Consider the following 13,631-nt stretch of genomic DNA (forward strand, 5'->3'; position numbering starts at 1 on the left):
TCGTCCTCCAAAATTATGCATACCTTTTCTTTTTGGTACGTCCCCCAAAATTATGCATATCATATTTTTGAACACTATCTCATATATAATTCTTACAATTTTACCCTTTTAATTTATACTCATAATCTACTTAATAATACCCTCATTGTGGGACCATTTCTCCACTATCATTACTACAAATAATTTTTTATTAAAATTAGTGTTAGAGTCAACCGTGTATAAATTTGGAGAACGAATGGAATAATATTTTAGATGTTTTTATAAAAATAATATCGATCAATTTGATGCTCGCCGTGCATCGCACGGGTGGACGTACTAGTTCTTTTAAAATATTAGTAAATACTTTTTTACAATTACACCTACATTCAAACGTTTCCCCAATCTCTACCCATTCACTAAAAAATTCGTTAAAGAAAAGAAATCGTTTAAAGAAAAAGAAAAAAGAGAAAAAAAATAAAAGAAAAACTTGTTAGAATGTAAAACAAGGGAAGTCTGTTTCACAAATGGCTCTTTTCTATTTCATTCTCTCTCACTCTACTCCTATTTCTCTCTCCTCAAATTCCAGTTGGTAGTTAGCTGAGACGCAATATTCTCCGCCGCCGGCAGTTGCGATCGGAATCCTCAGCACTTAATCTCACAGTTCACTAACAATGCCCGTAAGTTCCTCCGTTTTCTCCTGTCGACGTTTCTTCCCCCCTTTTATTTTTCCAGCTCGTACGATTGATCGCTTTGGATATGCATGTAACCAGATCCAAGATTCAACCCTACTTATTCCATATAATTCTTCTATTTCTCATGCCAATGTAGATTCGTTGCGCTTAATTTGGTGTGTAGTTTGATGTGATCGATCGATTCGGCGATTTTGTGGATGCAGTTTAGGAAAGCTGTGGTGTTGGAGGTGGAGCCTCCGAGCGTAGTTCGATATTTGATCGGAGCGGCAATAATGATGCTAGGAGTGGTTTTGCCGGTGGGCTACATGATGTTCCGCAACAAAAGAGTTCCTTCTTCTTCCTCTTACTCCAAACAGACGTAGGTCTGCCTGCCTTTCTCATTTATTGTAAATCATCGATGTTTGGACGCTTTCCCTTTCTGGGAGGATTATAGTAGAAAACCGGTTTCTCTGATTTGTGGGGTGGCTGTGTTGGTTTCTGAATTGTTGGTTTTGTTTGTTTGATGAGATTGGTTCTTTCAGTGGAATCGAGCTTTTAGCTCAGAGGCATTAGGGCTTATGCTTTGGGTGCTCCCCTATATATTGAGGCATCTGTACAGAGAGTCAAACTATTACTGTCAGGATTTTGAGTGTGCATGATGTGTAAGAGTTTAGTGGTAAGCTACTTGAGATTGATAGGCTGATTGATGTTTTTTCTTGCAGGAACAAGGTTTTGATATAGAGTTGTTCTGGATGCCCAGGATTAATATGTCATTCATGGGCAAGGTGGTACAATTTGAAGGAAAAGGTGGACAATGAATTTTTATTTGTGGATATATCTGCAAGTTGCCTGTACATGTTAGAAAGACTACGGATTTGACATATTGAGTTGTTAGTTTGATACTGTGCTAAAATTGTTATATACCTGCCATGTTTCTTAGTGATTATATGCCCAATTTGTGGTTTATGAAGGCGTATGGTTCAACTGCATTCACCACCCTTTGTAGACAGCTCATCTTGCATTTTTGTTGGCTATGCAAATTATTGCATCACGTTTTCTGTTTGCTCAGAGTACTTGTATATTCTTGAAAGTTGACATTATGTGTGCCATGTTTACATGTTTAGTTGTTTTGGTCTGAGGATCACTTCTCTTGCATAAGATAGTTGATATCTTGATTGGATAGTGTGACTGATTGCCCAATTTACATATGTTGCTATTGGTTTATCCGGGTTTATCTTTCTTACAGAGTAGTGATGTGGAATGATCAGTATATATGAATCATAACAAGTTAATTGCCCACATAATGACTTCTCTACGAATGTCTGGATGCAATTAAGCGTTTCTTCCCCTTGTCGTCTGCAACAAATGGAATCATTAAAGTTTGCAACATAATCATTCTTCATGGTTAAAGTGTCTTGCAATATTTTGTCGAGACTAAGGATGGGTTGGGAAGCACACAGAGTAAACTCGTACCTTGATTTTTTTTATTTTTTTTGGTATTAATCTATTTTATGGCCATTGTAAATTTGGAAGAGGTTGATGGTTTATCTTTTTATGGTGGTTTTGATCCTCTGTCATTTGTGATATTGCTTGGCAAATCTAAGCTCTCGTTTTCCTAATATCTGCTGTTTGAATTTATTTTCTTTGTCAACTCTTGTTAATCTCTACTTTGACAGTTCTAAGAGGAGTTCTTTGGACCATTCATGTTTGAAACTAGTTGCTTCTCATTCATTAGTTCCGACATTCTTAATTTCAACCCTCTCTTGATAATACAAGATCTTGTGTATTACCTTTTTGTCTGGAATGACATCAGTGTGAATTTGTGAGATATACTTCATCTTGGATGGTCCAATTTGGGTGTTTATTCGGTTCCTATAGGTTAAGTTTGTGGTGGCATACATTTTAAACCTCCTGCTGTTCTTTTTAGTGATTTGTACTTCGATAACCCTTTATTTTCTGCTCAAATCGGTGTTGGGATGTCACTTTTTGGTTTTTGGCTTCTCCGTTGTTTGTTTCTGCACTCGAGGTGCTTGCATTATCATCTGCTGTTCATCATGCGATCATTACTAGATAGAGGACTCAGTTTAGAAGAAACCTGATGGGGTGTGTCGATAGAAACAAGATTGAAGATAAGACTGATGCTTCGATGCAGTATTAAAGGTGCTTCTTATGTGGGAGGACAAGCATTTAGCTGGTTTTGTCATGTGTGCGTGTGTTGTATTGACTCCAGAATTCCTTGAGATTTGTTGGTTGTGTTTGTCTAATACAGGAGATATCTGTCTGCCTTTTGATCGAAGGATCACGCGAGCTTATTATTCGTTTCATACTTGAAAAGTTTTAAGATAAAACATAACACAAAGGAGAAGAAAACTAGCGTTGAAGAATTCATTTTTTCTTTCCCAAGCCAAGATATTCAAATCTAGAATGAAGAACTAAACATTCAGCACTGAGAAGAACAAATGTACGAACTACCTAAACTTGGGTATAAGAGAGTCGAGCCAAGAACATTGGTAATACTTAGATGTGCAAAATATCACGTCATCATTGAGCAAAAATAGCCAAGTCTCTAAGATTGGTTCCACCTACCCAGTGCTTCTCCCATGCGGATTCTATCGCCCCTCTTGATGCAAAATCTGAAGTCGGACGAGCTATTTTTGACGCCACCAGATTGGGAAGTAGGAGCTTGGAAGACTAACACCACAGTTGATCCCATGTTGAAAGCAGCTACCTGCAGCATCAAACACGAAAATCTTGAATCAATTATCAACTTAACTACTATTATGTCAATATGACTCTTACCCTAACAAAAAATGAACTTATGTTTTCTAGTATAACAATATCCAAATCCAAAGCATGCATACTAGGACAAAGAAAATAAGACTCCACATTTATACAAGTTATCCTTGAAGCCGGACAAACATTTCCCATTTACTAGTTCAACAAATGGGTTGAGCCTGATATACCTCATCTCCTTTCCTAAGTTGTACTCCAGTGCCTTCAGGTTCATATAACCGTTCATCCGGGGGCAGTGAATGTAGTAGTTTCTTTTGGGGTTTATTTGTCTTCAGAGTTGGCTCGATAAAAAGCTGTCATTATGTGCATACAGCGTTAGAAGTATATTATGTGAAATGATCGTTGCTAGAACAAGTAATGTACAGGCACTTAAACCAAATACTAGTAGATCAGAGTTGGCATAGAAATGTGCCTCTGAAATTTCAGTACATAAATAGACGATTATTGATAGCTCTTTAAGGATACTCATATGTACATGCTGAGGCCGAAAACTAATTTGTTATCCATCATCATGTAAAATCCTAGAGTCAAATGTCATACGAAGTAACAAATGGTAAATGTTTCCCAATCTACTGATCACAGTTCCCAGAGAACCCCACCCCTCCATCTTCATAGTCTGTAATGATTCATCCTAGCATTTCCAATAAGGGTAAATATTTTCCTTTTTTTATTTTGAAGGGTTTACAAGAAAAAGAAAAGGATCTGCATAACAATTGTACTAATAATAACATTTAAACATAATTAATTTAGAAGTAAATTAATGAGAAGGGGAAGAAAATCTTACTGACGCCTAGATGCTCCCACTATTTACATAATCTATCATCAGAACCGACAGTGTATAAATTAAGTCAAGAATTCCCAGATGAAACATGATCAATCTCCATACTATGTGGCGGTAAAACAACTAAGAAATTAAGACAATGGAAGGTAGTCTGAACCTCAATGGACCCGATATTTGTAGCACCAATTGCTGCCATAGCCATATAGCCTTCTTTCCATTGACCTTCAAGCACCACCTGGTTATCAAAGATCAGATGTCAGCATATTTGGTTGAACAATATAAGCATTTTTTTAGGACTAATACTAGCTGCTATTTTCAATTAGTATATACCTAGTAAGCAGGATTCAGAGAAATCAAATGCACACATACCTGCACAGTTTGCTAGTAGTAACTAAAAGTCTAAAACTAACTAACCAGTATTTTGTTGAAACAGGGCTGACGAAAATGAAACAACTCGTTAAAGAATATGACTCGGATGTTTGACCACTAATATCGTGATGGTAAACTCACAGTGGATCTAAATAAGTGATATATATATTTTTTTTTTCTCTTGCTGGGCATGGGGGTAAGTTGCTGGGAAACAAACCAAAGTTCGTATCATAAGTCAGTATTTATCAAATTTCACATGGCCATCTCATCAAAGAAAATTACAAAATGCATAGGTTAGTATACACTTGGAGGTTGGAGCTTTTCTCTCAGATCCAGGATATCTAGTGAGTTTATCGAACAGAGTTACCAAAGCAATAAAATGTATAGGTTAGTATAGAGTTGGAGCTTTTCTCTCAGATTCAGTAGTTGTGAAGCATTATTCTGATATTTAGCATTTTATACTAACCCAAGTAGTTGATTGCTAACTCTGCTTGACATTGGGAATAAGATCTCTAGTTGGTGAAATATGCTTCAGCAAATGTTTTTTTTTTTGTTTGATGCATGCTTCAGCCAAATGTTTCCCAAGTGATATTCCAAAAGCAATAATCTTCCCACTAACTTAAGAAACTACCACAATCACAGGGAGAGGCAACCATTAGATCGAAACCTATCTTTCAAGCAGATTAAATATTGCAGATCAAGTAACAAAAAAAATGTATTGAAGAAACACCTTCGATATATTAGGTCCTGATCAGTATTCAGCAGTAGATGAAAAAAATAGAGCAGGTATGGCTATACAAAGTGTTCTTAGTGGTGCCCCCAACCAAAGTCAATGATGATGATGATGATGATGCAAACAGAAAATTCATTGCCTATGGACAAGGATTACCCGTTCATTTTCAACATACAAATTTCTGATAGTTCTCGTAGCGCGCTCATTCATTGGAAAGAGATTACCTACAAGGAACATAGCAATGGAATTAACAATCTACAAATTATATGGGAGGATATACATGATAAATTAGGGCATATAATAACTTAATTGCTCGGAACTAAATAAAAGTTTCCTGATTGTGATAGTGCCGAAACTATTTCCAACTAATTGCAGTTATGAGATTATGTTTTCATGTTCATTGACAACAAACTCCAAAAGAAGCATGCCAACACACACCTAATTCAGGCATTTAGTATTTCATAAAATGTAGAAGATAGAAACAATAAGATCAATTCATAAACATAGATTTCTTAAAAATCATCTCCATTGCAAGTTATAGGATTCCATCAATTACAGAAGCAGGTAAGGAGTTAGATGGTAGACAAGATAAACAGGTCGAGAACATGATCCTCATTCTTTTCAGCAGTTAGAAACATGTGCAAAACTGAGCTGAAAACAATGAATACAAAATTATCTTGCCAGTAAAATGCCGTCGAAGAAGAAGATCCCAATCAACTGGAGAATGTATCCGATGGTAGTCTCCAGGCTTCAAGTAAATTACACAATAGAAGAGGCCTTTCGGTGGGCTGCATAAATTAATCACACCATAAATCCAATTGCCAAGGTAAATATCGTACGTTTACTTATACTCAAAAACATATTTTAACTTCTATAAAGTTGGATCTAATATTAGTAACTGTTTCATTAGGAATTACAGATCAGGTTACTGCAAGAAAAATAAAAACTAATAATTAAATAACTGAGCATTTAATTCTTCAACTTGAACCAAAAACTGATAAAGTCTAAAGGCATATTATTGCATTATATGATGTAAAATGCTACTTTAAACTAATTCAATGTTTACCGGGATGATGCATTATCTCTAACTTTAGGAGAAGCCAAGAAGGAAATACTCCACCATGACTTCTGGTTCACATCTCTCACAGTTTTCTCTTCCTCGCCACTATCTTCATTAGCATCTTCTGCAGCAATCATAGGGAGATGCGAGTTTGCACCAAGAAGGGAAGAAGCAGAATAAGAACATCCCTTCACTTGCTCAATCATAGCCCCTGGTCCTCTTAACTCACCGAATCTGAGAACGGTCCCATCTACAGGACTGGCCTATAGCAGGAATAAAATTAGTACACAGTGCTCAAGCGGTCCAGAAATAGCACAGCCACTATGGAAGGAAGTAGATATCCAGAACTTGTTACCAGTTACCAGACAATAAGGGTCACAATCGATAGGCCTGGAGCTTTCTTTCAACTTGCGAACAAAAAATTCTCTTAGGCTAGCATATTCTTCCAATGGTAGTTGAGCTTCTTCCAAGTCTAATTTACATAGGGAAAAAGAAAGTTCAGCAGTTTTATTTGCATTTTTTCGTTTAGCAAACTAAAAATGGATTTAACGTAAAGACTTTACGAAGAATGTTGACGTGGATCAGGAAACATACTAGAGTGAAAAGCTCGAGCCCATGCTTTATATACATATGGCCGTAACCAAATGGGAAGTTCCTGGTCAAGGATTAATTTTAGCGCATAACTTAAGTCATTCATGATATATTAGCTCAAGGAATATTGTTATACTCACCATACCAGTCAAGGAACCCCAAAACCTTGAAATAGAGCGCAAGGGTAGTAATCTCAAGAATCTAGCCTATCACCAATGAAAGTGTGGCATAAAAATCATATACTGCACCATTTACATGTAATAGCACAGAAAAGAGAAGGATTTACCTTCACATCTGGATGGAACTCTAATTCAATACCCTTAGCCCTGGCCTCTTCTATCTATTTCGCAAACAATTAAAAAGATAGACACAAGCACAGACTGGTAAGATACATTATTGGCAGAATAACAATACAATGATAAAATATGAGAAGCAAAAGCTTCGCATTTACGTCATTGAACCAAAGATGACAGGACACAGTCTATAACCTAAAAGAATAGTGCTCAGGCAAACAAGTGAAGTCAAAAGAGCCAGTATAACAATCCATTTACATTTGTTTCCAACTAGGCGATTTCCATCATTCAAAACTGAGCAACATAAGGTACATGAATAATCATAAAGATATACTATAGAACCTAAGACAATGTTCTCTTTCCTCCCTCGTCCTTTTTTTTTCAAATTTTCATTTCATGCATAGAGTTGAGTTGTTTTCCTTTTATCATAATTCACCGATTATAGTAACTACTTCGCTCCAAGACCCTCAAGCCTTATTCACTGACAGTTCATCAGATAGGAAACAAGGAAACTGACTATTTCATATGCAAACATTGCAATTTGTGAAACAATTCCAGCCAGTCCAATTAGGGGTATAAGAGGATGGAGCCAGCTCGCAAGATACTCAGAACAAACTCAAGCGAAAAAATAATAACTAACTATACCAAGCTTGGCTCAAGCTAAATGGGTAGTTTGCTAGCTCCGATGTCAAGCTGAACAGCACTAGGCATGATAGGCTCAAGAGCCTTATTGAGCTTTAATGAGTTTCAGACTTTCAGGTATATACAGTTCTAGATTTAAAAGTTTAGTTATCTACGTATACCCTGAATGTGACTAACAATACGGGTTCAAAATGTGTGTTTTTTTTTTTTTTTTTTTTAGAAGTTGGATTATATCATTTTTAGTTGAACAATAATTAGTAACTGAGTTGATTTTGTCGAGTTTGCAACTGAGTCGAGCTCGAGTTCAAATTTTCGGAGCTTGACTGAGGTTGAACTTGGAGTTCTTTAGTCAGCCTTGAGCTCGAGCTTGGAACTTCTCAACTCAACTCGCTGCAATTGCAGCCCTAAATCAAATCAAGTCTAGGAACCTACAAAAGAAAGGTTCAAAAGCAAGAGCTTGCAAATGTAGTAATACATATGCAACACATTCACAAATCAAGCACTAAACTTAGAAATAACAATTTTTAACAATTCCTTAGTGTCAAACATTATGCATTGTAATTACCTTTTTATCATCATATAGACGACGTACATGAAGTGCACCGAGCATAAGTATGGTTGCCACAGTTGCACCAGGAACTAAGAAAGAATTACCTGCACAGAACTTGAAGGATGGTTCGTGTACTGTAAGGGGGTGTTCGCTTTTCATGATTGAGTATTTAATATTTTTATCCTCATTACTAGGATATCTCGAATCCCACCTTTTTAATGGGATATGAATCAACAAAAAATTAGCTCAAATGATAGAACTTATCAAGGGCCTTGGAATATCCCAAAGTTGCAATCCATCTAAGTAAACAATGGATTAGTCTACACTATTTTTATCTAATCTAGGTTGATCCCAAAAAGTAAACGCCCCTCCCTAACTTTACTGCTTGACATGTAAACACAGCACGTATAAATGTAGAATCACGTAGCTTTTCTCACATAAAATTTCAGGAATATATATTTCCGATTGTTACCTAAATTCAGATTTTCTTTCATCCAACCAAAAGCCATCAAAACTTAAATTACAACAAAATCAGCATCTACTAGTCAATTAACAGACAAATTGCTAACAAGAATGATAAATCATGCTAAATGCGCGTTGGACAGCACATAAAATAATCGCGAAAATTCCTCATAATTTTCATATACTGCGCACAAAAAGTGATGGTGAAAACAGAGAAACGGAAAACAGGGGTACTATACAGTATTATTACATTTTGTTTTCATTATTATAAAGTCGAGTAATATCAGTTCACGACTTGCAATCGAAAATGAAGAAGTTGAGTTATATCGTACCCTGCGAACCGCTGCCTTTGTTACTGGCGGCGCCGCCGAGGGAAGCTTGCGGCTGAGCAGGTCGGGCCTTGCGAAGAAATGTAGTGAAATGAAATCGTCGGTGGTGGTAAATCCTGCTGTAGTTTAGCAGTGGAATACTTCGAGAAGCTCTCCATTTCGTCATCTTCTCCTTTTCCGTCAGTGTCTGCGCGGCGGCTGAGAGGGAATTCTTGGGCGCCGGTTTTGTTCGGTTGAAGAATAGATTTTTTTTTTTTTTTTTTTTTAGCAAATGTCGAAGTATAGATTAACTCGCAAATACAAAAGCCAAAAAAAAATTCGTGTTAATTTTTTCTTTCAAATAAAAAAAAATGAACTTAATCCGTCTCTCCCGTAAAAAATATGAGTAATTATTATTTTTAGAATGTCCATAAAATATGAGTAATTACTATATTCTAGATATTATCCCAATAAATTATTTTTTATATATTAATTTATTTATCTATTCTACTGCATGATAGGACCTTTTATTCACTCACAAGTGACAATATAATTAATTATCATTATTAATGCTATATTTATTTGTAATCCTTACTTCACTCATAATATACTTATCTTTTTATTAAAACTTTCTCCTAAAACTATTTTAACGGGATGAATAAAGTATTCATGGAACTTTGACGAATAAGTCAATCGGTAATATGTTCCCTATAGGTTGGGTTGATCATTAGAGTCAATCAATACATGTGAGTGTTTTTTTTTAGTAATAAAGTTTTAAGGGTTATTAGCCTGTAAATACACGAACTTTTTATATTTTCTGAAATTTAATATGACTTTTATTTTTAGCCCACAAATACACGAACTTAGCATTTTTTCTGATTTTTTACATCAACATGAAAAAACTCTATTTATTGTTGAGGTGGAGGCCGAAATACATGACGTGGACTACGAAATATGCACTTGAATAGAGTAATTTGATTCATTATTTTGATTAGAGAGTGAATGACATGGTATATCGGCCTTCACGTTAATAGTAAATTATAATTTTTTCTTGTCGATGTAAAAAATCAGAAAAAATACTAAGTTCGTGTATTTGTGGGCTAAAAATAAAAGTCATGTTAAATTTCAGAAAATATAAAAAGTTCGTGTATTTACATGCTAATAACCCAAGTTTTAAAATATACTTATCGAATTCTTTTTTAATATATTATACTCTCTTTTCTTATTACAAATATCCCACTTTTCATAATAGAATGTCCCACTATAAATATTTCATTCCATTTTTGGCAATATATTATCTCTCTATATCTAATATTTAAATAATTTTCATCAACCAACTTTATCTACTTTCTACACATTTTTTAATCTTCATGCTCAAAAGTAATGAGACATTTATAATGGAATGGATAAAGTATCTATTAATTTGTAATTAAATTAGCATTTTCACCCTAAGACTTAGCAAATCCACGACAATTTCACAAAAATCAACCTGCAAGTGTGTGTAGTTGACAAAGATTGAAAAAATAATATTTAGGGGTGTGCACCGGTAACCGCACCGATTTTGATGAATCGAAAAATGCATCAAAATTTTAATTTGAAAATCAAACTGCACCAACTAAGGGGGGTGTATTCGTTGTGGAATTTTATGGACTTCTATGGATTTTAAAAGTCTGGGTGTATTCGTTCAAGACTTTTAAAAGTCTGCAGAAATCTGGGTGTATTCGTTCAAGACTTTTAAAAGTCCATATAAATCTGGGTGTATTCGTTCAAGACTTTTTAAAATCCATACAAATCTAGGTGTATTCGTTATTCCATTGACTTAAAATCTGGAATGACTTTCATGGATTTCATCCAAAAAATACACACGACGAAATCCGGCCAAGAACCACGAGAATTGAAATCCATGAAGTTTTAAGCGAGCGCTGAATTCCAGCGCCCGCGCCCAAGAAGCCAGCGAGCGCTGGGTGTGAACGGGCGCTGGGTTCCCAGCGGCCGCTGGGTTGCCGCGGTCGCTGGGCCCAGGCAGCTCAGCAATCCTTTGTGAACATCACTTCGATTACTTAAGTGAATGTGTGATTGATCTAGTTGGTGCAGACTTTCATAGAAAATATATTCTACCTAATTATGGAGAATTTGTAAAAGCTGCTTTTGCTGACAATGAAATCCAATTTGTAGAAACAAGCAGCACTGAGGTAGCCAAAGTATTATACCAGCGCTCGCTGGAACTTCATTTCTAACGTATAGTTTTGTGTTATTCCCAGCGCTCGCTGGAACTCAGCGGTCGCTGGGTTTCCAGCACCGCGGGCGCTGGGTCTTTTCTAGCGGGCGCTGGGTGTGTGAGCGGGCGTTGTGGAATTCAATTCCAAAATTATCCCGTAAAGTCTTTGAAAATCAGTGAAAATCGGGGTGAAATCCAACCACGAATTCTTTGAAAGTCGTCTGGAATCTATGTAAATTCCATGGAATTTAAATTCCATGGACTTTTTAAAGTCTGTGGAAATTCACAACGAATACACCCCCCTAAAGGTGACTCCAATTATAAACCTCATTTTCAGTTTTCAAAGTGTCACGTCAACTTTAGAAACTTACCTATTTTTTTGTCTTGCATATCTTCCAACAATAAACGAGTTTCTTACTTTTTAAGGGTCCCACTATAATACATACTCAATTTATATATCTATATGTACATTAATTTTATTTCAATTATAATTTGTACTATATTATTTACATATTTTAATTAAATATTTAATTTAAATTATCTAGCATAATAAAATAAAATGACTTTATAATTCTAAATAATAATGAATTTTAATAAAATTCGAATTACATTACTAAAATTTAAATTACATTGCAAAAATTAAAATTGCAATAATTGAAAGTACATAAACACAATTATTCAAACTAATCATACTTAATTGTAAGCATCATTCGCATCGAATTGTGCCCAAATATGTTGAGTCAAATCATGTTAAAGTTGGAGATGAGCTTGTTTATTTGTTAAATCGTTGTGATTTTTGCCATATTTTCAAAAGCTTCCCAATTATTAGTACTCATTGGTATTGGTTGCTGATGAGTTGCATCTTCTTCAGACCAATTGGCTGCTTCTTCACCCTTATCATCAATGATCATGTTGTGCAAAATAATACATGTGAGCATTATATTGCGGGGATCTTCCTTGAAATAAGATCGTGCAGGACTTCAAACTACTGCCCAACGAGCTTGTAGCACTTCAAACGCTCGTTCGATGTCTTTTCTTACAGCCTCTTGTCTCTGCGCAAATTTGTGTCTCTTCGGATCTTATGGTGCTGGATAACTCTTAATGAATGAAGCCCATGTCGGATAGATTTCATCAGTCAGATAGTATCCTTTGTTATACATCCGACCATTCACCGTGAATTGAACTAGTGGCATATTTCCCTGAAGGAATGGATTAAATAATGGAGACACATGAAGAACATTAATATCATTGTTTGCTCCGACGACACCAAAGAAAGCATGTGATATCCACAAATATGCCGATGCCACTGCTCAAGAACTATTGTAGGAACACCGTGATTGCCGAGTGTATAGTTACCTTTGTAAGCTACGGGATAATTTCTCCATTCCCAATGCATACAATCGACGCTCTCCAACATACCCGGAAAGTCATGTCTTTCTTCGTGCATTTGTAACAAACGTTGGGTATCTGCTGCATTTGGAGTCCTCAAATAACATAAACGGTAATCATACTCCTGCAAAATTCATGTAGACATTCCAACGCAGTACTCTCACCCATCTGCATGTACTCATCGAGTGAGTCACCAGGAGCTGCATATGCCAATTGTCGGATAGTTGCAATGCACTTTTGAAGTGATGATAGACCATTCCTCCCAATTGAGTCTTGCCTCAATGTGAAGTAGGGGGAGAAGTTGCTCAGCGGATCAAAGATCTTCACAAATAACTCTATTTGCATTTGGAATTGACGACAGAAAAGATCTCCATCGTAGATGGGTTCGTCACATAAATAATCACGAACGAGACGATCATGGCCGCTTTCACGTTCTCAATCCCTGTATTTTCTAGAACCGCTTCTCTTTCTAGAAGTTTGAGTCGTTGCTTGGACTGCATCAAGCATAGTAATCATCTCTTGCATAAAAGAATTTGTTGCCGAATTTTGAATGTATTGCTTCCACATTTCATCAATTTCATGTGGACTAGGAATATCAAACATTTTTTGGGTGTGGTGTTTGGATGAAAAAATGAGTAGTGGTGAATGAAGCATGAAATGACTTGTATATATAACCAAAATATTGATGCCCGTTGAATGGTGGTTACTGTGGTTGAATGGTGGTTGTTGTGTTTGAATAGAGTTTGTTGTGGTTGTTATGGTGGAATGGTGATTATAATGTTTGAATGGTGG

General features: G+C 35.9%; 2 protein-coding genes across 2 annotated transcripts; one reads left to right on the top strand and one right to left on the bottom strand.

Moving 5' to 3' along the window:
* The first annotated feature begins 473 nt into the window (after window positions 1–473).
* On the top strand, window positions 474–1,639 carry LOC131004352 (uncharacterized). The gene is made up of 3 exons (XM_057931023.1): window positions 474–656; window positions 875–1,029; window positions 1,373–1,639. Exons 1-3 carry the CDS (start codon window positions 651–653, stop codon window positions 1,389–1,391), a joined length of 180 nt encoding a protein of 59 aa, XP_057787006.1. The 5' UTR covers window positions 474–650; the 3' UTR covers window positions 1,392–1,639.
* Window positions 1,640–3,021: 1,382 nt separating this feature from the next.
* LOC131004351 (phosphatidylserine decarboxylase proenzyme 1, mitochondrial) lies at window positions 3,022–9,625 on the bottom strand. Its single transcript, XM_057931022.1, has 12 exons — window positions 9,257–9,625; window positions 8,478–8,566; window positions 7,264–7,317; window positions 7,118–7,183; window positions 6,981–7,041; window positions 6,749–6,858; window positions 6,393–6,649; window positions 6,008–6,114; window positions 5,483–5,550; window positions 4,382–4,459; window positions 3,614–3,736; window positions 3,022–3,378 (listed from the first exon to the last, which is right to left on the bottom strand). Exons 1-12 carry the CDS (start codon window positions 9,417–9,419, stop codon window positions 3,217–3,219), a joined length of 1,338 nt encoding a protein of 445 aa, XP_057787005.1. The 5' UTR covers window positions 9,420–9,625; the 3' UTR covers window positions 3,022–3,216.
* Window positions 9,626–13,631: the final 4,006 nt, after the last annotated feature.

The sequence above is a fragment of the Salvia miltiorrhiza genome, unplaced genomic scaffold (genome assembly GCF_028751815.1).
Source record: "Salvia miltiorrhiza cultivar Shanhuang (shh) unplaced genomic scaffold, IMPLAD_Smil_shh original_scaffold_386, whole genome shotgun sequence".
Lineage (NCBI taxonomy): Eukaryota > Viridiplantae > Streptophyta > Magnoliopsida > Lamiales > Lamiaceae > Salvia > Salvia miltiorrhiza.

What these genes read in the sequence shown, in the direction of transcription:
- LOC131004351 (XM_057931022.1), bottom strand. Translation starts at nt 9,419, where the DNA reads ATGACGAAATGGAGAGCTTCTCGAAGTATTCCACTGCTAAACTACAGC. An exon ending in AGTTCCATCCAGATGTGAAG is followed by an intron (nt 7,184 to 7,263) that starts GTAAATCCTTCT and finishes CATTGGTGATAG; the next exon opens with GCTAGATTCTTGAGATTACT. An exon ending in AACTTAGGAAAGGAGATGAG is followed by an intron (nt 3,379 to 3,613) that starts GTATATCAGGCT and finishes TTGATGCTGCAG; the next exon opens with GTAGCTGCTTTCAACATGGG.